General features: G+C 41.9%; 1 protein-coding gene across 7 annotated transcripts in view; it reads left to right on the top strand.

Moving 5' to 3' along the window:
* Positions 1–22,535, top strand: part of MIDEAS (mitotic deacetylase associated SANT domain protein) — an 83,389-nt gene that overhangs the window by 52,521 nt on the left and 8,333 nt on the right. For 5 of the 7 annotated variants that reach the window (XM_008169911.4, XM_024106641.3, XM_042849446.2 and 2 more), the window contains 8 exons: positions 4,888–6,571; positions 10,105–10,419; positions 11,936–12,281; positions 12,780–12,846; positions 15,920–16,062; positions 19,535–19,638; positions 20,911–20,986; positions 21,998–22,086. In XM_008169911.4, the coding sequence (XP_008168133.1) occupies positions 5,111–6,571; positions 10,105–10,419; positions 11,936–12,281; positions 12,780–12,846; positions 15,920–16,062; positions 19,535–19,638; positions 20,911–20,986; positions 21,998–22,086 (2,601 nt within the window). In that variant the 5' untranslated portion in view covers positions 4,888–5,110. Of the gene's footprint in view, positions 1–3,098; positions 3,247–4,887; positions 6,572–10,104; positions 10,420–11,935; positions 12,282–12,779; positions 12,847–15,919; positions 16,063–19,534; positions 19,639–20,910; positions 20,987–21,997; positions 22,087–22,535 lie in introns of all 7 variants that reach the window. The other 2 variants (XM_065593015.1, XM_024106639.3) reach the window with 1 other exon arrangement.

Here is a 22,535-nt window from a genome sequence, read left to right as displayed (position 1 = left end):
CCAAAAAAGACTTCCCTTGCACATCAATATTCCCTCTGGATTGGGTTTTAGCCAGCTATATTTCCTCTGGTTTCTCACTTCACTGTATTGCATGACTGGAGGAATCATTGGGAAGATGATGCAAAGCAGAGCAATGGTGTTTGGTTTTATTCCCCCCTCTCTCTTTCACTGCAACACCCCCTTCGCCTTCCAAGATTGAGATCCTCGCTTTGAAATGTGTTGCAGTCAGCAACAAATCTTTAAAAATCTCATGCCTTGATCATGTTGTAAGAGAGAACCTGAGATCTGAAGGATTTTCTTCATTTATTGCTTAAAAATAACTAATACACTTGATAGATGGTTTCTGAAGCAGGTGAAAAAGAAATAGGAAGGGTTTTCTAGATGTTCTAACTAAAGTAAGTGCAATTCAGAAAGAGAAATTCTACAAGAGATTCTAAACCAGTGAACAAGTAGGGGAGGCAGGTATCTGGTTTGAGAACAGTCTGTTGAACATTAGCAAGAGGACAGGAAACTGCTAAGGTTTTAGATGAATTCATACAGATAACAGTATGCTAGATTTGAATAGTCAGCACTATAGGAATTCAAAAAGGACAAAGGAAGGAAAACTGCAAAGGAATTGGATTTTTTTCCCCCCAAACAAATATTTTGCAATTGCTCTGGAAAGTATAGTAGTATCATAAGGCACTATTATTTGTATAACCTTACACACTGTAGTTAAACAGTGCTGCTAATTTGTAGCAATTCTGCAGAAAGCAAAGGGGAAAAATAACACTAATACTCTTAAGCAATGTACATTTATTACTTTTGTCCAAGAGTGTTCATGTTTGCAGCCTGGGTTCCATTTTAAAGCATCTCTTATCTTGTGGGATGTGGATTTTCAGGGTTTCACTGAACACGTTTGGCTAGTTACATTGTGTGTTGATAGGATTTTAAAAAGAGAATTTTTCCATCTCCTGTGTCTCTCATTTCTTTTGGAGTTATTTTTGTGCTGTCCAAAGGGGATTGGAAAATGAGCTGAGAGAGTTTGTGCTAGGTGAAGGAAGGAACGCCCTGGCCTCTGTCATACTAGGTGGCAGAGTTCCATTGCTTATGGCCAGGGTGAAGGAGTAGGAGGAGGGAAGAGAACAGCAGTAAAACAGGCAGAGGAAGTGAGTCAGTTCTCACTGAAACAGCAAGCCGTGATTCCGCTTGCAGGGAAGCCAAGCTTGGTCTAGATTGAAGGTAGAAGTTGCATAAATCCCGTGCCTGCCTCCCCCCTTCCCAGTTTTAAAATCTACTCTGCAGTCATGTGAAGTTTGAGGAGATTCAGGTTACAGGACCTTGGGCAAAGGGGAACATCCAGTTTAACGTCCGTTTTTAATATATAAAATATTTTATTGCACCTTGTTGTTGGGGTCTTTAATTAATAATAATAAAAATGTCTTGTTTGCTCTGTGTGGGTTTTAAAAATCCCATGGCAGACTCCATAAGAAATGGCCCTGTTTTCCTTGCTCAAGAATTCCCTTACACGGCACGATGTTTGTGTGTCATTTGCTTCCTTGCCATCTCAAAGAAGGCTGCTTTTCTGTAGTGGTTGAAGGGATCCTGAATGGAGTATAAATTGTGTGTTGGTTTGTAAAGCGCTTTGTGATTCTCTGGGATGAAATACACCATTTAAATGTTAAATATTATTGAGCGTGGAAGCATTAGTGAAGAAACAAACTCTTTAATGGTGTTTTCTCCCTTCTCCCAAGCCCTCTGTACTTTTTTTTCCATTCTCATTATTTTATGGGAATTGTGGCCTCCTAGTCTGCATCTATGCTTCCTGCTCTTCCTCACTGTTTCTACAACCAATTCAGTTCCACAGGTGGGAGCTTTGAACTTTGGTGAATCTTATTTTAGCAATGCCCCAAACCAACCAAACAAAAAGTCCACCACACTGAGCACAGTTCTCAACTTGCTGCAATCATCATTCATTTCTCTTTGATAGTAAAAGGAAGGTTGTGGTCACTGTGCAAGCCAGATAATAGAGTCCGTTTGTGGGCTGTCATTCAGACTTTTCACAATGGGAAGGAGGTGAGGAAATGTAAAGAGCAACTGCAAATAAATGTTTCTACCCCCAAGTGACTTCATGTATTTGTCCTCAAAACTGTTAAACGCAGATCAACCTCTGCAGCACAGGCCAGGAATGAGGGGCTAAACTGGAATCTAGGACTTGGGTTCTGTATGCTTACGTGTCCTGTGCAAACAGTGAGTTGGCCATATGTTGTTCACTGGTGTTTGTGTGATGTAGACTGTATAAGCAGGTGGAGTCCCCATCATCCTGCAAATAGACTGAGCATACACAAAGGATATGGTCCAAATTTACCCTCTTCCTGGGGCCTCTTCCTTCTATTTAAAATAAATAATGACCGAGTATTTATTTAAGCTATTATATTTTCCATTAAGCAACTGAAAATACTGACCTTTGGGGAAAAAGTAAATACCAACACTGACTCCAGTTGTAAAGACTGAAGATGATGTACCTATCTAATGTAGTATATGACATATTATATACCATATTTATAAAGCTTGTCCTCAAAAGTTAAATGCTTTCCTCTGATTTTATGTATAAAAATGCAGATTTTAAGTCCTTTCTTACTAATTCATTACTAAATTTGAGGTGGGCTCATTGATTCTGCTTATTTTTAATTTATTAAAATTATTTTAATAAATGATAGTAAATTTAGACCTCATATAGGTAATCATGAATTCTAATTTAATTTTAACAGGTTTATTTTTAAAAAGGAAATATTTAAATTTAAAATCTGATTTCAATCATTTAAAAATACAGGGTAGATAAGAATCATTTATAAAAATAGTGTGTATAATAATTAAAAAAAAAGAAATACAGTAAAAGCACCATCATATCGCATGTGTAGTAGTAATATCCACACGATAGGTTTTTTCGAGCATCTTTCACTGCCTCTCGCATTTTGCCCACTAATCCCATCTTCCCAGGACTACTAGTAAAATTCCAAAACTAAGTTTCAAACAGCTGCCATTTTAAATACTTTAATTTTTTTTTTAATGTTTACACCATTAGCCATAACTGTTCTTCTTTTCCCTTCCAAATGCAGAATTTCCTCATCTCTTCCCTGCCTTCCTGTCCATTTCCCACCCCATCAAAAAGTCTTGGACTCATGAGAGCTAGAAATGGTTGCTATTTCTTATTGGAATGTGAAGATTCCTACCTTTCCAATGGGATCTATGGCACTTCTTGTCCTGGTAGGCCCCAAGGTTTTTTTTATCTTGGAATCATGGCTTTATTAACTTGCTCTAGATCATTTTAGAGATTATAACATTTTATTAGCATTTTCTCTCCATCTGAGGTCTGAACAGTTAGATTGTTCGCTAAGAGAGACTGGCTTTGTAGGTGGATAGATACAAATAGTATTATTATTATTTATTATTTTAAATCTAAAACATTTCAGAAATAATTCTTCTGTAAAATGTGACTTACTGGATGAGTCTATGAGAATACTGATGACATGGCATGATATCTAGGTTTGGGATAGCCTCATTACTTGGGAGCTGGTATTTCTATGTATTTAAGTTTAAGATAATAATATTCTTATCCAAGGCTTAAGGTGCACTACTGTCATTAATAGCACACATTTTAAGAGAATGTGCCAGTCCATGAGCGTTCTGGAGTATGTGCCATAGAAGATGGCTTCCTTTATTATGGCTTTTCATCCTTGATTATGTGTATTCATGTGCTTGAGGGACCTTCTTTTCCTGTTGTACACTGACAGATATTTAGTCTGAAGATCGTTAAAGGTGCCTCCAGACTCTTCATGAACCACTATTCAGTGTGAAATCCCTTAGCAGAAATAGCAACTTCCAACTGCTGCAAAAGACATTGAGAGTACAGCAGGTTGGGCAGGTCCTGCCTGTAGTGAGCTGTTAAGGGATTTGTTGCCTGATAGGCTGCTGCAGAAGCAAGATAATTTCTCCACAATACACCTACTGGCTAGTTCCCTTCCTCTCCCATTGTTGAATGGAGCACCTTTCCTTTGTGTTCAGCTGAAGATTTTGGTGGTGTTTTTTTTTAAACCATCTCAGAGAGGAAATTTGGGAATCCTGAGATAATTTAAATTGTTTGCCTTTTTTAGTTTTAGCAAGTCATCGTTATTTTTTCAGGGTTTGAATTAAAAGCAGATCGATCAGCTCACAAGAAAGAAATTAAATAAAAATCAATGGCTTGATGGGAGGAAGGTGGGAATGTTAAACAGAAAAGGCTTCAGAGTGGGCTAAAGCAGTGGTGCCCGATCATCTTACACAGGAGGGCCACATAAACCTAAACGCAATCTTGTGTGGGCCAAACAGATCCTACATATTTTAAAAGTCACCTGTTTTGATTTATATTTTAAGTTCATTTTGTTTCATGTGTATTTAGATAGTTTGTTTCTAAGTACAGTATTGTCTATTTATACACTTGGATAAACTAAAATGATGTAAACATGACGACAAAACACTGATGAATTGGCCGATAGTATATTGTGTTGAAGCAGGACGCGGGCCTTATGAAATGTTGTGGTGGGCCCTGTGCGGCCTGCGTGCCGTAAGTTGGGGCACTCCTGAGCTAAAGTGTTCATTATTGAAATCAGAAGTGCTGTTTGCAACTGCTGTTCTTGTTGTGCAAAAGTACTCTGATATTTTTTATTTCTTTTTGAGTAAGATAAATAAATTATCTTCCTCCACTCCATTCCCCACGGGCAAGATTTTCCTGGTCATGATTTTTTTGGAAGGAGAGACAGGCACACACCTTACTGTTTGCTGATTCTGAGGGTGTATATGCCATCTGATGTCCTATTGCTGTTTTGTGCTCCTTACTGGTGACTCATTGATGCTCATTCTCTGTTTCAGGCATTGTGATCAAGTGGACTCCAGCATCCTCTGAACTGCAGAGAAGAGCAGAAAGAAGAAAGGGAAAGGCGCACAGAGGAAAAGGAGGTGGAGGCACTTCCATCTGGACTTTTACGAAACTGGAACTGGATGGGAAAGTGAACTGTTTGGTGTCTTTTCTTCCCCCAGTCTCTGAGATGGGTGGGTTGTAAATCTGTGTGTGTAACTGGGAATAGACTGAACCATGAATCTTCAGGCTCAACAAAAGTCTTCAAACAAGAGGGCTGGGAAACGGATTGCATATTTTAATGAGCAGGATGTAGCTATGCCATCGAAAGAACTGCAACAGCAGCTGAAGGAAGGACAGTACTATGGACATGGAGGGGAAATACCTGCTTCACAAACTATGGAGCTTTCTAAAGCAGGGGGTTTAACTGGTGCTCCCAACAATGTTGCCTTGATGAACTCTGTTGTTTATACTCAAGATCGGGGGGATTCCATGATGATGTCTCAGCAGCTGGCTGCTGTCAAATGGCAGAACTCATTGATGGGGAACAGGTTGCCTGAGAGGATTGATTCCAGTTGGCAGCCTTCACCTGCGGCATGGAACCACGGTGTGGTCTATGGGGGCAGTCAGAAAGGGGTCCACCACAATGCCAGTGCCCCAGGTTTCTATGGCCATCCTGAAGCTCTGAAAAGAAGCCAGGAAAAAGAAATGGAGGTGCAGCAGCTAGAAATATACGGAGATGCTGCTGTTCAGCAGATGATGGCCCAGAAGCGTCAGCTGGAACAACAAGCACTAATCAGGCAGCAAGCTCAAATGAATTCGTATCACCAGATGCAGAAGCAGCAACAGCAGAATCAGACTCTACCTTTACAGCCTTTCCAACTTGCATTCGGTCACCAAGGCCAGAAGCAAGGCCTTCCTGAATTGTTACATGTCTTTCAACAAGCCCCAGCTTCCTCCAACCCAGTCTTTACTACCCAGCAGAAACAACAGTCTCTTCCTCAGCTGCAACTGTTTGAAAACTTCTACCCACAACAGCAGCAACAGGCCACCACGCAAGCCTTCAACCTCCAGCAAGCTGCTTCTATAGCACAGCCCCATGTGGCAGCAACAGCACCCCAGCATCATATGGTGGCCCACCAGTACCAGCAACCGGAGAGGAACCAGGAACTCTTGAAAGCCCTAACAGAGCAAAACCAACAGACTGTGCTACCTCAGACCCAGATACCCTTTCCTAGGAGATCAAGGAGACTCTCCAAGGAAGGCATTTTGCCATCCGCTTCTTCAGGAGACATATTGGCTTCTAAACCAGTAGAGGAACAAGCTAGCAATCTGTTCCTGCATCACTGGCAACCACAGCAGCAAGGACTCCAGTTTCAGCATGAGACTGAAGCTCTGGGCCACAACAAGGGTAGCTATCCACAGCCCACGAGAACACACCTAGGACAAAAGGAGACCCTGAGTAGTAACGAGTTGAACCAGCCTGACACAGAGAGGCCGGCCACGTCCTATAATAGCAGAGATGGGGAGAAGCAAGTGGCAATGACCGAAGAAAGCACTCAGAGAACTAATGACTTTGTGGGGGTGAGAGGTGGTGTGATCCAGAGCACCCGAAGAAAACGGTGTGTTTCTCAAGAGGCCAACCTGCTAACTCTGGCACAAAAGGCTGTTGAGCTGGCTTCTCTTCAAAATGACAAGGTAAGGGATACATCCTGACCAAAATAGCATTTCTAAAATAGCCCCCATACCATATCACATCCTAAAAATACATCTCTCAGAGAAAAAACGTGAGGGAAGTCAACCTAATCGAAAACCACAAGGAGTCCGGTGGCATCTTAAAGACTAACAGATTTATTTGGGCATAAGCTTTCGTGGGTAAAAAACCCACTTCTTCGGATGTTTTTTTTTACCCACAAAAGCTTATGCTCAAATAAATCCGTTAGTCTTTAAGGTGCCACCGGACTCCTTTGTTTTTGTGGATACAGACTAGCACGCTACCTCCTGATACTTGACCTAATCGAAGAGAGACCGAGTATACTACTGCAGAGTCAGCTCCGGAATGGTAGCGGGGTGGGGGATGGGACCCGGTTACAGAAACTCTTACATGTATGAGAGTGATCTCCTCAGAGTGCAGTGCGGTTACCTGAGCAGTCTAATTTACTCCACTGGTATTGAATAAAACTCCTAACCCAGGCCCTCAAAATAAAATATAGCTAGCTATTCAAGCTGATCAAGAATTTAGAATAGCAGGTGTAAATCTACTTGGCTTGGTTTCTTATGGCTTGTTTCACCTGACCTCTTTCTTAAAATCTGCCTCTCTTGACTAATCCTCACAGTCAAAACATGAAGGATGACATCTTTAACAAATCATTTAAAAATATTTTTAAAAAAATGAAATAAATTTTTAAAATTCCAAATTGAGACAGCCCTGAAGAAATCTGGCTAACCTATAGGGCAAAGGCCTGTAGGAGCCTTTGTAGGACTTGTTGGGGAAGACACGCTATCTCTTGGTGAATAAGAGATAAGAGCAATCACTCCATTGCTCCCTCTAGTGTTCCATAGCCATAAGCGGCATAGTATCATGTCACATGGTGAGATGAGGAAATAGGAGGCCAAGAACTAAGGGGCATAACTGGGAGCTATGTTCTCTTCCAAGCTTGCTTAGACTGGTCTTACAGTGAATCCCTCACATGGGAAGGTAAAAGATCATAATTCAAAATGATCTGGACAAATTGGAGAAATTTGGAGAAATCCTGAGGTAAACAGGATGAAGTTTAATAAAGACAAATGCAAAGTGCTCCACTTAGGAAGGAAAAATCAGTTTCACACGTACAGAATGGGAAGAGACTGTCTAGGAAGGAGTACGGCAGAAAAGGATCTAGGGGTTATAGTGGACCACAAGCTAAATATGAGTCAACAGTGTGATGCTGTTGCAAAAAAAGCAAATGTGCTTCTGGGATGTATTAACAGGTGTGTTGTGAGCAAGACACGAGAAGTCATTCTTCCGCTCTACTCTGCGCTGGTTAGGCCTCAACTGGAGTATTGTGTCCAGTTTTGGGCACCGCATTTCAAGAAAGATGTGGAGAAATTGGAGAGGGTCCAGAGAAGAGCAACAAGAATGATTAAAGGTCTTGAGAACATGACCTATGAAGGAAGGCTGAAAGAATTGGGTTTGTTTAGTTTGAAAAAGAGAAGACTGAGAGGGGACATATTAGTTTTCAGGTATCTAAAAGGGTGTCATAAGGAGGAGGGACAAAGCTTGTTCACCTTAGTCTCTAAGGATAGAACAAGAAGCAATGGGCTTAAACTGCAGCAAGGGAGGTTTAGGTTGGACATTAGGAAAAAGTTCCTAACTGTCAGGGTGGTTAAACACTGGAATAAATTGCCTAGGGAGGTTGTGGAATCTCCATCTCTGGAGATATTTAAGAGTAGGTTAGATAAATGTCTATCAGGGATGGTCTAGACAGTATTTGGTCCTGCCATGAGGGCAGGGGACTGGACTTGATTGACCTCTCGAGGTCCCTTCCAGTCCTAGAATCTATGAATCCTTTTCTCTGAAGACTTCATTGCTGAATGGGGTGGAGGTGGTGGGGAACAAAGCATGGATTTCAGGATATAGAACTGTCTTTGCAGCGGTGTATTGGAGAACAGTGACAAGGAAAATAAAAACATTTCCTTTTTGCCATTCTCTCCCCCCCCCCCCCCCCCCTAATCTCCTGCTTGCTCAGTGGTTGCTTAGCCTATCCACTCTATACGGGGATGTGTAGTTTATTCAGTTTTTGTGAGCAGTCAGAGGAAGTGCACACACGCTGCTAAATCTGTTCCACAGAAGACCAACAAAAACCTTCATCAGTTAGTTAATCGACCTTGTTAACATGATCACCTTTTCCTTGCTGCGCCATTCCTATTGAGGAAGTTACTTGTTAGCACGCTTGGTAGAAAACTGGGGAGTAGTTAGCAATGTGAAATATGTACTCTTGCTTATCCATTGCCCTCCCACCCACAATATGCTTATACTTATCCAAGTAGAGCTGCATTACACGCAATCTGATCACCAGCATGGTGAGTGCAGTTAGAGAGATCTGGTTGTGTACTTAAGAAAAGGCTTGCGGAGATCAAATAGAATTTGACCGTTGAAACAAGAAATTTCACCTCTGCATATTACCATGGTTAGCAACTTGAGGACAAAAGAGAGCAATATTTATGACCGATTCTGTCTGTTCTTTCCAATGAGCAGTGAAAAGGGTTTGATTCCACAGTGGCCCAAATGGAAGGGATTCTGTACACCCCACTCTTCTAGATAATTTTATACATTCAAGATGAGATTTTTCAAAGCTGTCAGTCTGGGGTTAATGAACCCTACATTTTTAAGGGGTTAACTACAGTGGATCAGTGGGTGGATGCATGTGAGAGAGAGAGAAGGCATATGTTTGTTTGTTTGGGAGTGTGGTCTGCTCCCCCGCGCTCCTTAGTCCAGTGGTTTTCTGTCCCACAATATAAGATGCTGCTTCCATTGTTGACTCATTTCCACTGATCAGAAAATCTACTGAGCACAAATCCAAAAAACACCTACCTGATTGTTGTAGCTTATGCAAAGAACATATATAAGAAGGGTAGAAGACCACAGAGCTGATTAAAGAGGTTTATTTATTCATTTATTTATTCAGGTACGTTTCCACTGGATAAAGTATAGTACAAAACTCAGTTTAGTTCTTTGGTCAAGAAATTCAATTATGTGAGTTCTCAAAGAAGAGGGAGAACCAGGGAAAGCAGGTATATTACAGTTCAGCAATTTGGATCCAAAGTCAGACACTTGGAACTGCAATATACAGATGTTCCCAAAATAATGAAAATACTTCCCCATGTACTTATGGGGAAGTATCGGGGAAGTTATGTGCAGGGCATAAGTCAATCTGGAAAACAAAATGTAAAACTATGGATGTGGGAATGAAGGATCAAGAGAGTAGTCGATACTGTTTCTAACGCCAGTTGAAATAAATGGGACAACTCTAAAGTAGTTTTGCCAACTTTGGAAGATAGTTCAGATAAAGGATCCTTTTTCCCAGGTATTGTAGTTCTGAGTACTTTCCAGCTAAGAGAATGATATGTTGAGAATACCAGGGAACCCTGAAATAAGAGATTTAGATTGAAAGTGACATATTGTCTGATTAAAAGGTGGGTGATTTAAAACTTTTAAGGTGCATGTGGGATTTTTTTCTTCTTGTCTTCAGGAATTGGATACTTCAGAAGAGAAGAAGAATGTGGTGGCTGCAGCACCTTCAGCAGCCAAAAGTGTTTTGGAATTTGCCAGTTCTCCACAAGCCTCCAAGAGACCCCGGGAAGATAGCAGTCTTGTTCCTCTAATCATGCCTGTGTCTGTGCCAGTGAAGAAATTCGACTTGCAAGCTATTGGGAAGGAAAAGGGTGAGGAAGGGAAACTCCAGAGGGTGCTGGCAAATGATCGAGGTCTTTCTGAACGCAAACCCTCTGTGATAGTCACCCGAAGAAGGTCCAATCGCAGCTCCAACATGGAAACCTCAGTCCAGGTATGGTCACGTTAATAGACCTAGGGAGACTGAAGTCTGCTGGATCTATGTGCCCAGCTTCATCCTTTCTGTTGAAACAACTTTTAATTGTGAATGAGTAGTTTGAGTCTCCTAAACTTGAAAGGGGCACCTGATCTTTTGGCTGAATTTGATCCAGAGACCATATCTGAGTCCTGTATGTAGAGGGTTGGATTTTTTTATGTGCACCCCTGCCATCTGATGGCTAATCTGTGCCCACAAAAAGTCTGGAGGTTAGAGGAAATGAAGGTAAACAATGTGTCTCTGAGTAAATAATGTGTTTGCTGTTGGAAGCTTGCTCTATTCAAGTGATGTTCCCTTACTTAGAGCATAGCTGTGCTAAATGGCATTTTTACCATTTATGCACAGGTAACTTTGAGTTGTAAAACTATGTGCCTATTTTTGGGTTCTAAGTCCCAGACTGGACCTTTGTTCACCTGGCTACCAGGATGTTATAAGAATCCCTTGATGGGGTTCCCTCAATATCTACTTTTTATTTATTTATTTTAATATTGCATCTAGCCAGAAGAGAGAGATTGAGATAAAGGATTATAGTGGATAATTTTGCTGGCTGGAGAGATGACAAATAGGATATAGTTTCTAAGCAGCTGCAGACTTTTGAGAAAAGACCCTTGGATTTTCCTCTGTTCTATCATTCAAAGTGACTCATTCCTCCTCTCACCCTGTGGGGTCATCTGTGTGTGTCAGAGTTCTGTTAAAATCCCATCTTCCCCCTTCATGACCATCTTTCTAACCCAGCATCAGACTGGATCTCTGTCTGGAGCCTGTAAACGCAACTTTATAATCTACCAGAAGTGTTGTCGCTGAATAATAGTTGCCCCTCACCCCCATTAGGGCTGCATGCAGTGCCTCTTAAGCAGCTCCTATCCTGCATTGCACTGAGCATGTCATCTCACTGAAATTTTTTAAACAATCTGAAGGCATCATTAAAATACAATTTATGTTTAGATCACCGTTTCTCAAACTTCATTGCTCCGCGACCCGCTTCTGACAAGAAAAATTACTGCACAATCCCTGTACCCTGTGTTACTCAGAATAGTTAGTATTTTAAATAAAAAAATGCATTACAAGGCCGTATCAACAAAAAGTAGCCACTAAATATTTTAATGCACAATACAATCACAAGACAATCTTTATATCCAGTAGTTAAAAAATAAGTATGCACCTAATGGGAGGGGTGAGCTTGCATTGATGAACACAAATCCTTGAAGTGGGGCTCTGTGTGGCTGAGGTAAAGACGGAGGTCATCTTCAACAGCGAGACCTGACCTGTATTTGTTGGTTTGTTTTTCAGTGCTTCAGCCCACAGTCACCTGCGGAGAGGTGGGCGGGCTGGCTGGGTCTTCAGCTTCCCTTTGCCTGTGGACCTCTGGGCTGGGGCTTTCTGCCCTAGTGACCCCATTAAAATGAGATTGTGACCCACACTTTGAGAACCCCTGGTTTAGAAGGTTATATTAAAAAGATTTTTCTTTTTATAGCATGAAGATGCTGTTCCAAAGGAAGAATCAGAGGGCTTTTCCCGGAAACCAAAGCAGCGCCCAAGACCTGAGCCACTCTTCATACCACCGAAAGCAGGCACCTTCATTGTCCCTCCAGTCTATTCCAACATCACTCCATATCAGAGCCACTTACGCTCACCTGTGCGCCTTGCAGATCACCCTTCAGATAGGAACTTTGAGCCTCCTCCTTACACACCTCCACCGATTCTCAGCCCAGTGAGAGAAGGATCTGGGCTGTATTTCAATGCTATTCTCTCTGCTAGTGGTCTCTCAATTCCACCTCCAATGACCCCTAAAAGTACTCACAGAACTCTGCTGAGATCTAGTAAGTTCCTTTCTTTGTCTTGTTGGGAGTGGGAGGCTGAGTGCCAACATGAAGGAAATTATGGCTCTCTTAGACAGTTATGGATAGCTGGATGTGGAGCTTCCTGTTGGGAGACTCTGGGAAGTGGGATGTAGCAGAAGTGATGCTGCCATATTTTGAGATGTTACACCATTGATCTCCTGCACCCGCTACTAACTTCCTAAAGAAAAGATTTAGTCTTGAAAGAGTTAGTTGTTCTCTCAAGCATGGGATTAGTTTAGCTGAAGTATGAGAAAGAGTTTGCTTTAAGGGATGGGTTACTGTAATGAAAATGGTGGACCAGAATGAAATGGTGGGTGAAAATTCAAAAATCCCTCTTCAGCTTACTGTTCTTTAGCAGTTGAGTGCCTGTTTTGGGTGATGGAAAGTCTGTGGTCCGATGTAGTGTTCACACACTTCCACATCTGGCCCAACCATAAAATTGATGAGTTTTGAGCAAGTCTGTTGCTTGTCTTACAGATAGTTCAGAAGTCACGCCTCCCATCCTTTCAGTAATGGGGGAGGCCACCCCAGTCAGCATTGAACCGTAAGTATCAATACAGTCCTACAAAATCCACCTCCTTGCTTGATGGCAAGCATGTATTCCTTACACGGCTTACAGATTTAGGAGGATAAGAAAGTGCCGCAGGGTCCCCTTTTGTTGGTTTATCTTTTAGAAACGTACAAACTCACTCCTATGAGTGTCTTTTTATTAAAAGTGTAGGGTTTTCTTTTTTTAAAATTGAGGCAGAGTAAATCTATTAATGATCCACGCACTAAATATAATTTCTTATGGTCCACTGAACAGTTGCCACAGTGGTAACTATTTTCCATCACTACTGTTCAGTTGCTGGGCTGAATTTGAACTACTGTAGTTAACTAAAGGTGATAGGGTCACTATGTCATTCCGCCATGCATAAACATTATTATGCATGTTGTATACTTTTTTAAGAGTTAGGAAATATTGCTTCTTAAAGGGAAGGCAAAGCACAGAACGGACAAACATAGTTAATTTTCAGAATGTAACCAGCTTCAGGAACAAATTCATAGGGCTTTTCTTTTCTTTTCTTTTCTTTTCTTTTCTTTTCTTTTCTTTTCTTTTCTTTTCTTTTTTCTTTTCTTTTCTTTTCTTTTCTTTTCTTTTCAGTAATGGTAACTGAGTTAGCAAAACAAAGGGGAGCCTTTAAACCTAAAAATATAAATTTGCATTAATCATTTTCTCCCTACTTTATCTTGCTACTATCTGATGATTCTAGAACTTATAGCAACTGGTGCTGAAAATGGTTTAACTACTATTGTACATGAGAGGGAACCATTTTCAGCACCTTTGCAAATTCCATCCAATATGGGGCTTGGTCTACACTTAAAACTTATATCAGCATAACTATGTTAGTCAGGAGTGTGAAAAAACCCACTCCTGACCGTCATAGCTATGCTGATTAAACCACCAGCATAGGCATAGCTGTGGCGACAGAAGTCGACATAGCTATTCAGACAGTGATGTTCCTGTTGGTGTATGCTGCATCAACACTAGGGCATAGGCTCCGTAGTGTAAACGTAGCCCCTGTCATGCTTTCTTCAACCATTTTGTTGTTAATCACTTGTTAAATTGTTTCACACCAATGCAATGGAACCTGGTGTTGACCGCTATTGTCATCAAGAGATCAAATTCTTCATCTAGAGCGTGGCCTTTGAGTCACAAAATATGTAATTGATTTGGGCCAAATTCTCAGTTTGGTGTAACTTATTAAATCAGTAGAATTGTGCCAGCAAAGAATGTGATCCTTCATTGGAATTTGTGAAACTTTATCTTTGGAGGTTTCGGGTTGCAGTCAGATCCATCATTTTGCTTAAGCTTTTATGGCCAAAAATTTCTTGCACTTTTGTTTTAAGCGGAACAAGCATTGGAGAGGTCAGGTTGAAGACTAAAAGTAATGGTTATTTTCTGTGCCTACTTGTAAAATGTTTGGCATCATAGGGCATTGTGGTGTGAGCCCTCTGGTTCAGTTAGGTCCATATCTGCAAATCATGCCTCTGAAAGGTAGATTTGAGTTTTTCATTGTGGGTATGTAGTGACTTGTTTTTTTTCCAGCAATATTACCCATTGAGGGTGTTCTTGATGCTTTTTCGTTCTCCTGGGCCCCCAAACTTTTTTTTTCTTTTTTCTAATCTGTTCTTGGCCCGATGTAGTCCCCCTTTAAAACTGATCAGATTATCTAAGTATATCAAAATTGCAGTTTAACATTTTCATGGTTTCGTATAAGGTAACTTGTCACACTTAACATTTATCTTCTGTATCAATGTCTTCATGAGTTCCCTTTCCAGTGCTAATTCCACTTACCTGCCTTACCCCTCCTCATGACCTGCATGGCTTGATAGAGCAGGTAATGGGGACAATTCCATTTCAAGGAGTGGGATGCAAGGATCTATCTTGCAATCTTTCTTGGGGCCCCAATTCTGCAAAAACACACATGCTTAACTTTTCTACTTGGCCCAGTCGTGTTTACAACCCTGAGAAGTTCCACTGAAGTTGAGAAGTTCCACTGAAGTTAAGCTAGTATGTGCATAAGTGTTTACACGCTCAGGGCACTGGGCATTATCAATAACTGTTGCAAGTAGTAATGTAATTGGTCTTTAGACTAACAGAGCGTTATTCATCCCATCTCTGAAATAAATTCTTTTGCAGCATAATAGCTTTTCTTGGAAACAGACTTCTTGAGCACTGTAACCGCCTGTGCTGTGACATTCAGCCTCACCTCACCTCCCTGCAGATGGCAGATCTGTGTATGCCTGATAATGTGATTCTAATTCTAAATCCTTTCTTGGAACTAATTTTAAAAAAATGGAGGAAAAGATGACAGGAGTCATTTTTATTCTGTAGAAAAGGTATTTTTAGTGTGATCTACTAATTTTTATTCTTGGGTCTGCCAGCACGTGACCATAGTTCATACTTATCCTATACTTTGTTTTGAGTTGCCTGTTTGTGGTTCAGTTGCTCACTCTATCTCAGCATCTGTTAATGCTGCTCAGTAAGTCAAATGATGGCAGAGATATGAAGTGGAAAAGAGGGTAGTCAAAGGTTGTGCCATATTTGGACTCATGAAATAGTACAGTGTGTAGTTGTGCTCAATGGGGCTGGTTGTGGATTTTCTTCTCCTTTCCTCCTGTAATCAAATCTCTCTGTTGATTTCAAGTCTGGGTAGCACCGCTTCTGTCCTGTACATTGGTCAGCTAGGAGAACCAAGGGAAAACTACTAGAACCTAATACACTGCTTGAATGGTCTTGATTTGTATTAGAGCTGGGTGCTTTGTAAGTAATCAGACCTCAGATTAGAGACTGAGTTGAAGTTCAGCAGTTCTAAGGGACCCTCTCGTTAAATAGAACAACATAATTAATAAAACAACACTAGAAATTGGTGATAGGGCACAGAGTCTTTCGCCTCTAGATCACAGTCTTAGGTCTGACTCAAGTAGTATTAGTTACTGAATGTTGTTCTTGCCTTATGGCTATCACGTGGCCTATGTTTTAATCTCTTTGGGATCGATTGTGTTTTTAGAAGATAGGTGCCTTCTAGATATTGTGAGGTGGTCATTGTCATTATTTGTTCTCCATTTCCCAGGCGAATCAACGTGGGATCCCGGTTTCAAGCAGAAATCCCTGTGCTCCAAGACAGATCTTTGGCATCAGCTGACAAGCATAAGGCGGACGTGGTGTGGCAGCCATGGGGGGACCTGGAAATCAACCAAACTACTCAAGAGAATGGTAAGGGTCTGGAGAGATAAATGGACCCCAAACAAAAAGTAGCAGCTTTGGTAGGGTAGCTGTGTCCTCTACCTTTAGGCTCCATTTTAAATAACTTCACACTACTGATCAAGTGTCAAGTTTCACTGAGTGTTGTTGAAAACTTCTTGTGGAAAATTATGGAGACCAAGGATTCATAGGCCTGAAAGGGCAGAAGGGACAAATTAGATCATTGGCTGAGTGAAGCAAGGCATTACATTCAACTCTGTGTTTGCAGTGTTGCTGTAGCTGTGTTGGTCCCAGGATATGAGAGAGAAAAGGTGGATGAGGTAATATCTTTTATTGGACCAACTTCTGTTGGTGGAAGGTATGAGCTTTTGAGGAACAGCGAGCTCTTCAGGTCTGGGGAAGGAAGCAGAATATCTCAGGGCTCATCTACTCTTAAAATGCTGCAGCGATGCAGTTGCACTGCCTACACTGACAGGAGGGGTTCTCTCCCCTCGGTGCAAATAATCCATCTCCCAGAGAGGCAGTAGCTAGGTCGTGGGGAGAATTCTCTCTACAGCGGGGGTTTAGGCCTGTTTAATTGTATCACACAAGGGTGTGGATTTTTTGCACCTGTGAACGACCTAGTTACACTAATCTAATTTTCTAGTGTAGACCAGGCCTGAGCTAATTATAAGTTGGGAGAGATTGTTAAATGGAAGAGGTAACATGGGAGTCGATCACTTGAAATGAAGTGGGCAATTGGGAGTTAGATTGTTATGCATGAAGGGTTGAAGTGGGCAATTAATGGTAGCAGGCTGTGTGGTGTGTTACAAATTGTAATAAGCCATAAAACCAGTGTCCCTGTTAAGTCCATGGCTTTTGGTGTCTAGCAGAGTTATGAATTTAAGTTCCCGGGCTCACCTTTTGAAGGTGTTTTCCTCAAGGGAAACCTGCACTAGCATTGAAAGGTCAAATGTGAAGTGATCACTTTGTGAAAAGAGTTTGCCCACAGGTGATAGGAGTATTTGTCTTTTATCATTTTTCTGTGTGAGTTCATTTGAGAGCGTAGCGATTTTGTGGTTTCACAAACATAGTTGTTAGGGCATTTGATGTACTGGATGAGGTATGCTACGTGTTACAATAAGCATGTGTAGCACCCATGAATCTTGAAAGATGTGTTGTGGGTAGTATTGATCATCATAGCAGTGGAGATACGTCTGCAGGTTTTGCATCTGTTGTTCCAGCAACAGAAGTTGATCCAATAAAAGGTATTGCTTTACTTACCTTGTCTCCTTCAATTCTATGGCATTTATTTGTATGTAATATAACTTTTGTATGTTGTATCAGATCAATTCCAAAATTTCAGGGAATGTTCCAGGCATCAATGGGCAGAACCCTATAGATTTTGGTGAAAAGTGGAAAAACTGAAAGAGGGAAACGGGGGATACGTGGAGTTCTAGCATCTGGTTAGCACTCAGCAGCTTCAACCACCTGTTCAATTGTCTGAAGATCAAAGAACCAGTTGATGGCAGCCAGCCATTGACACCTTCCAGCATAACAGTAGCCCCCATCTCAGCTCTGCCCATCCTCCCACTACAATTTAAAAATATTGACACCTAAATGACTTCTCTCCCAGACAGAGGGAAAAGGAATAAGATGGGGGAATGGGGCTTACATAGAGTACCTGGCATGGAGGGGAGACTTGGGGACATTGGTGTCCGAGAAGGGAGACACGGGGGGCACACACAGCCCATGGCATGGGGCAAGTTTCCCATCTCCCAGGGGAATGCTCTAATTACAGACTGTAGAGTCATTTTCATTATTTCTCTGGCCAAATGGCTATCCATTATCATTCACAGTGGCAATTCATAGTCATTCATGGATAGCTGTTTGGCCAAAGAAATAATGAGAATGACTACAGTGTGGTTAGGGTACTCACCTGGGAGGTGGGAGAGCCAAGTTCAAGTCCCTACTCCAATGACTATTTATAAAAAGTGGAACAAGTGGAGAAATTGAGAATGCCCCACACCAGAATATCACATAGCCTAATGGCTAGGGCTTTCTCGTGCAATGTGGGAAGCCCAAGTTCAAATCCCATTTCTGCATCAGGCAGGGGGGGGATTGCATCTAGGGACAGGTCTACAACTAAAACTTAGATTGACCCCTAGCTACATTGCTCAGGGGTGTGAGAGACTTAGTTAAGCCAACGTGAGCCCCAGTATAGACATTGGTAGCTCAGTGGAAGAATTCTTCTGTTGACCTAGCTACTGTCTCTTGAATAATAATTCTGTCGCTGTAGCAGGTGTGCACGCTACAATGGTGTAGCTGTAGCGCTCGTGTAGTCTCAGGGTCCCACATCCCAGGTGAGTGCCTCAACAAGTGGGCTAAAGTTATAAGGGAGGTGGTGGCACCACCACTTTCTCCCCCATCCATTTTGTCAGCGCAGTCCTCCTTCCCTTTGCTTTTGTCAAAATGCCGGAAAGTGGAAACGAAGATGTTATTTGATTCGCTGAAGAATTTTGAAAAATGCCTTTTTTGACATAGCTGGGTCTGCATTAGAGGTTTTTCTGGCATAGATGTGCCAGCTAGGGAATGTGATTCCCCTCCCCACCCCCACCCCTAGCCAACAGAGCTGTGCCAACAAACTATGTAGGGCAGTGGTTCTCAAACTAGGGCCGCCGCTTGCTCAGGGAAAGCCCCTGGCGGGCCAGGCCAATTTCTTTACCTGCCGCGTCTGCATGTCCCTCGGCCTGCGCTGCTTCCTGCAGCCCCCATTGACCTGGAGCGGCAAACCGCGGCCACTGAGAGCCGCGATTGGCCAAACCAACGGACGCGGCAGGTAAACAAACCGACCTGGCCCACCAGAGGCTTTCTCTGAACAAGCGGCGACCCTAGTTTGAGAACCACTGATGTAGGGTAGAGCTGGCCTGAATCCTGGGTTTGTTCACTTACTGAAGCCGTAGCTCTTGACCAGCCTTTTCTGGAAAAAGAAGGAAATGGTATTTGCACGTTCATTCAGATTTGTATTTTCTCGCCTTGCTCCCATAGTGTTCTTAAATGCTACCCTAGAGAGGAAATACCTTCCACCTTTCCCGTCCCTCCCCCCAAGTAAGAGGGAAATTCAACATTGAGATTAATTCAGTCTTGGCTCTCTTCCCTTCCCTTTAGTCCTGCATTATTATATCTTATCCGAACATCACCTGGATTAACCGTCCTTTCTTAGAGTGAGAGGGAGTTCAAGTTCTGTGATCATTCAATCTTATGTTCTTTCCTGGTTTCTCTAGTTTTGACTGGAAAGGACCAATTAGGATAAAATAATGCAAATCCTACTGTTGCCCAAGATATACGTGGGCACTAGCTCATCGAAAACTATGCTGAGACCCTCACCAACCAAATTCATTGAATATGGGAAAAAATAGCAACGACTTTACTGTTTCTTAATCGGATCTTGTGCTTCTTCCACCCCATTTCTTTTTTTGGTTTGATGGCACTTTCCTGGTAATAGTGGAAAATCTGCTAACTGCTGCCTGTTCAAGTATTTTTCCTGGGGCTGGTACCAATCAGGAGCTGGCGCTGCACGTCTTGCATGAAGCAAAGGGAAACATTCTGGTGAGTCCTCTTCAATCTTCTGTCTATCTTTTGAGATTGTGGGAAGAGACCTTAATGATCACTATAATCAAGGACTGATTGCACAAGCAAGAAGCTTATTTGAAAGAAGGAAGCTTGCAAAGCACTACACAGTTCTGCCAATACATCTGAATCCTAATGCTCATCACCTCTTCCTGTCGCTATTCCGAACGTGGCCCCGCACAGCTCTGCTGATGCACCTCTATTTTGACCTGCACCATCCTCGCTATTTCAGTCTTTGGCCTCTCCTAAGCAGAGACTGCTAAAAATGTCAAACTGCATCAGACTGTATGTGGTTTCTGTTTTTAGCTTGCAGGGATCAAGTGGCTGAAATTGCTAAACTAAATTCACTTGCCATCTAAATTGGAAGCCAAGTCTCATTCGAGGGAACATTGTCTACTGGTTTTACAGCATGGGACTGGGAGTTAGGACTCCCAGGTTCAATTCTTGCATTTGTCACTGACTCTCTTTGTGACCTTAGGCAAGTCACGTAACCTCTCTTTGTCTATCTGTGAAATGGATATGCTTATCAACCTTGCAGCAGTTTGTAACCATTTATGTTTATAAAACACTGATTTCTTTGGTAAATGCTGTAAAATTGCAAAGTGTAGCTGTTTAGTGCACCAGCCTTTCATAATCCTCTCTAACTTCAGGACAAATTGTAGCTATAGTTTTAAGTGCAAATAAAAAGTGACTACAATTGAATGGCTTTATAGTCTCTGAGATAAATTTCTTCTGCTGAAGTGATCCTTCCATTTTATTTTGGAATATTGTTTACTCAAGTGAACTGAGATTTCTAAACCCATTTCACTGGTGTCCTGAATCTGCAAAGGAGTGTGGCCAGTGGGAACTGGCTTTGTAAGAGAGCACATGCTACATGGGATCATCACTACATAAGAAAATACTTCTATAAGGCCTTTCATCTGTGGGAATAATAATCATGTCTCTCAACACCTTTTATGAGCTAGAGTAGGTGAGTAGCATTTTACCCAATGTAGAGATGGAAAAGTGGAGGCATGGAGAGGTGAGGTCACTTGTCCAAGGTACCAGAGAGTCAAGATCGGAATGCTGGTGTCTTGACTCACATGTCGCTGTTCCAAATGCTAGAGCATAGGGTGGGAAAGAGAGCTTTTAATACAATTGACCTGCTGGTAGAGTATGATACTAAGGGGATTGCCTGATGTTCTTTGTTGTAATACCTGTATAAGTTAGTGTCCTATATGAAGCTAATTCTGTTGTTGTACTGTCTCTTAGGCTACTTTGACCAAATTGCTGCTGAAGAGGCCAATGAGATCGCCACACCACCCACTGGCAGACTATCACTACACAGGTATGCTGAGGGGAACTCATCGCGGCTGCCTCTGCTTCCTTTGTAGCTGGCAGCCCTAGCTGCAGATAGGGATTTTTTCACCCTTTTGCACAGCAGGTGATGGTGGTTGTTGCTGCTCTTTTAATATTGATACAGTGTCATACTTTTTTTTCTTTTTTTTTTTCAGGAAGCTTTATAGGAATCAGACATCGTCCCTTGCCTGGATGAGTGCAGTGGTGAATTGCAGGGATTCTTGCCTGCAGCTGTCATGACACTTAGGATTTGCTAGTGTGCTGCACACACCACAAGGCCATTAGTCACTGGGCCACTTTTTTGTATACCCAGGCTTGTCAAGGGACTAGATGTCTTCACAGAGAGCGATCACAGAAGGGAGGCTTATGGGTGATGGAATGACTGTCCAAATCTCAGAACTGCAACCTCTGTGGCATGAATTCATAGCAGGGAATTGAGAGAGAGTATTAGTGGGAGAATTTCCAGTCGCTAATAACCTATGCTGCTTACAGTAGGATGTTAAAGAGTACAGAGACTAGCAGGTTATTGCATCTAATTGTTTCCTCTATGGAAGCAAAACTGCAGTGTCTGTCTGTACCCTCACTCAATATATAACCAATTGCAAGATAGTATCTTTCGTGACCAAGGATGGCCCTAGGTAACCCTGGGAGACCTTGGTCTGGTGAGGGTAGAGAGAAGCTCAATAGCTCCATCTCTAGCGCACAAAAATTACACGTCTGTTCACATTACAAATACAACAGCTCTTTGACACTACCCGAGTACTTTCCACTGTGGCTGTGTGGATAAAGAAAGAATGTGGGAGAGCTAAGGGACATTCTGGATTGTGTGTTTTCTTGTTGGAGGTGAAAAAGTGTTTATTGTACTAAGACTACTTCAGGTGTGTCATGAACTGCATATCGTTTGGGCTGGTTTTATTTAAAGGAAACCTAAAGAAAAAACAACTAGAAGACTAAAAGCTTGAAATGAAATAGGTTTCAATTTAAACTTCTTTACTTATAGGATCAGACAGGTGGAAAGTTGATGAGAAGAAACTTTTCAACAAAGGCATTGCAATCTACAAGAAAGACTTTTTCCTGGTCCAGAAACTTGTAAGTTACTCTGCCAATTACTTAATGCACTGTGGAAGGGTTGACCTGAGCTGATGCAGTTGGTGCTGACAGTGACACCATCAACACAAAATATACTGCATTCCCTCTTGGGTGCTGTGGGTTTTTGTTTTTTCTTCCCTCCTCCTCTTTTCTCCCCCCCCCCCCCAATTCCTTGGAGTGATTAAACTTAAAAAAAAAAATTTTTGAAAATATAGTGCTACTTATTGATCCCACCCCCAATTTATCAATCCAATCTCCCTCATTTAGCCCAGGGCACAGATCAATTACACAGAATATATTTATAAAATGATGGTAGTGCTCCAGTAACACTCAAGTAGCCCAGTTACAAAACTGAATGGGAAAAATTCCTATTGTGGTAAAATGGCCCATAGATTACTCCTGACAAAATTCTGTGCCCCTGCAGGGGTGCAGAATTAATATGGCCTCCT

Source organism: Chrysemys picta, chromosome 4, assembly GCF_011386835.1.
Source record: "Chrysemys picta bellii isolate R12L10 chromosome 4, ASM1138683v2, whole genome shotgun sequence".
NCBI classification, from domain to species: domain Eukaryota; kingdom Metazoa; phylum Chordata; order Testudines; family Emydidae; genus Chrysemys; species Chrysemys picta.
This window is presented reverse-complemented; position numbering and strand designations above follow the sequence as displayed.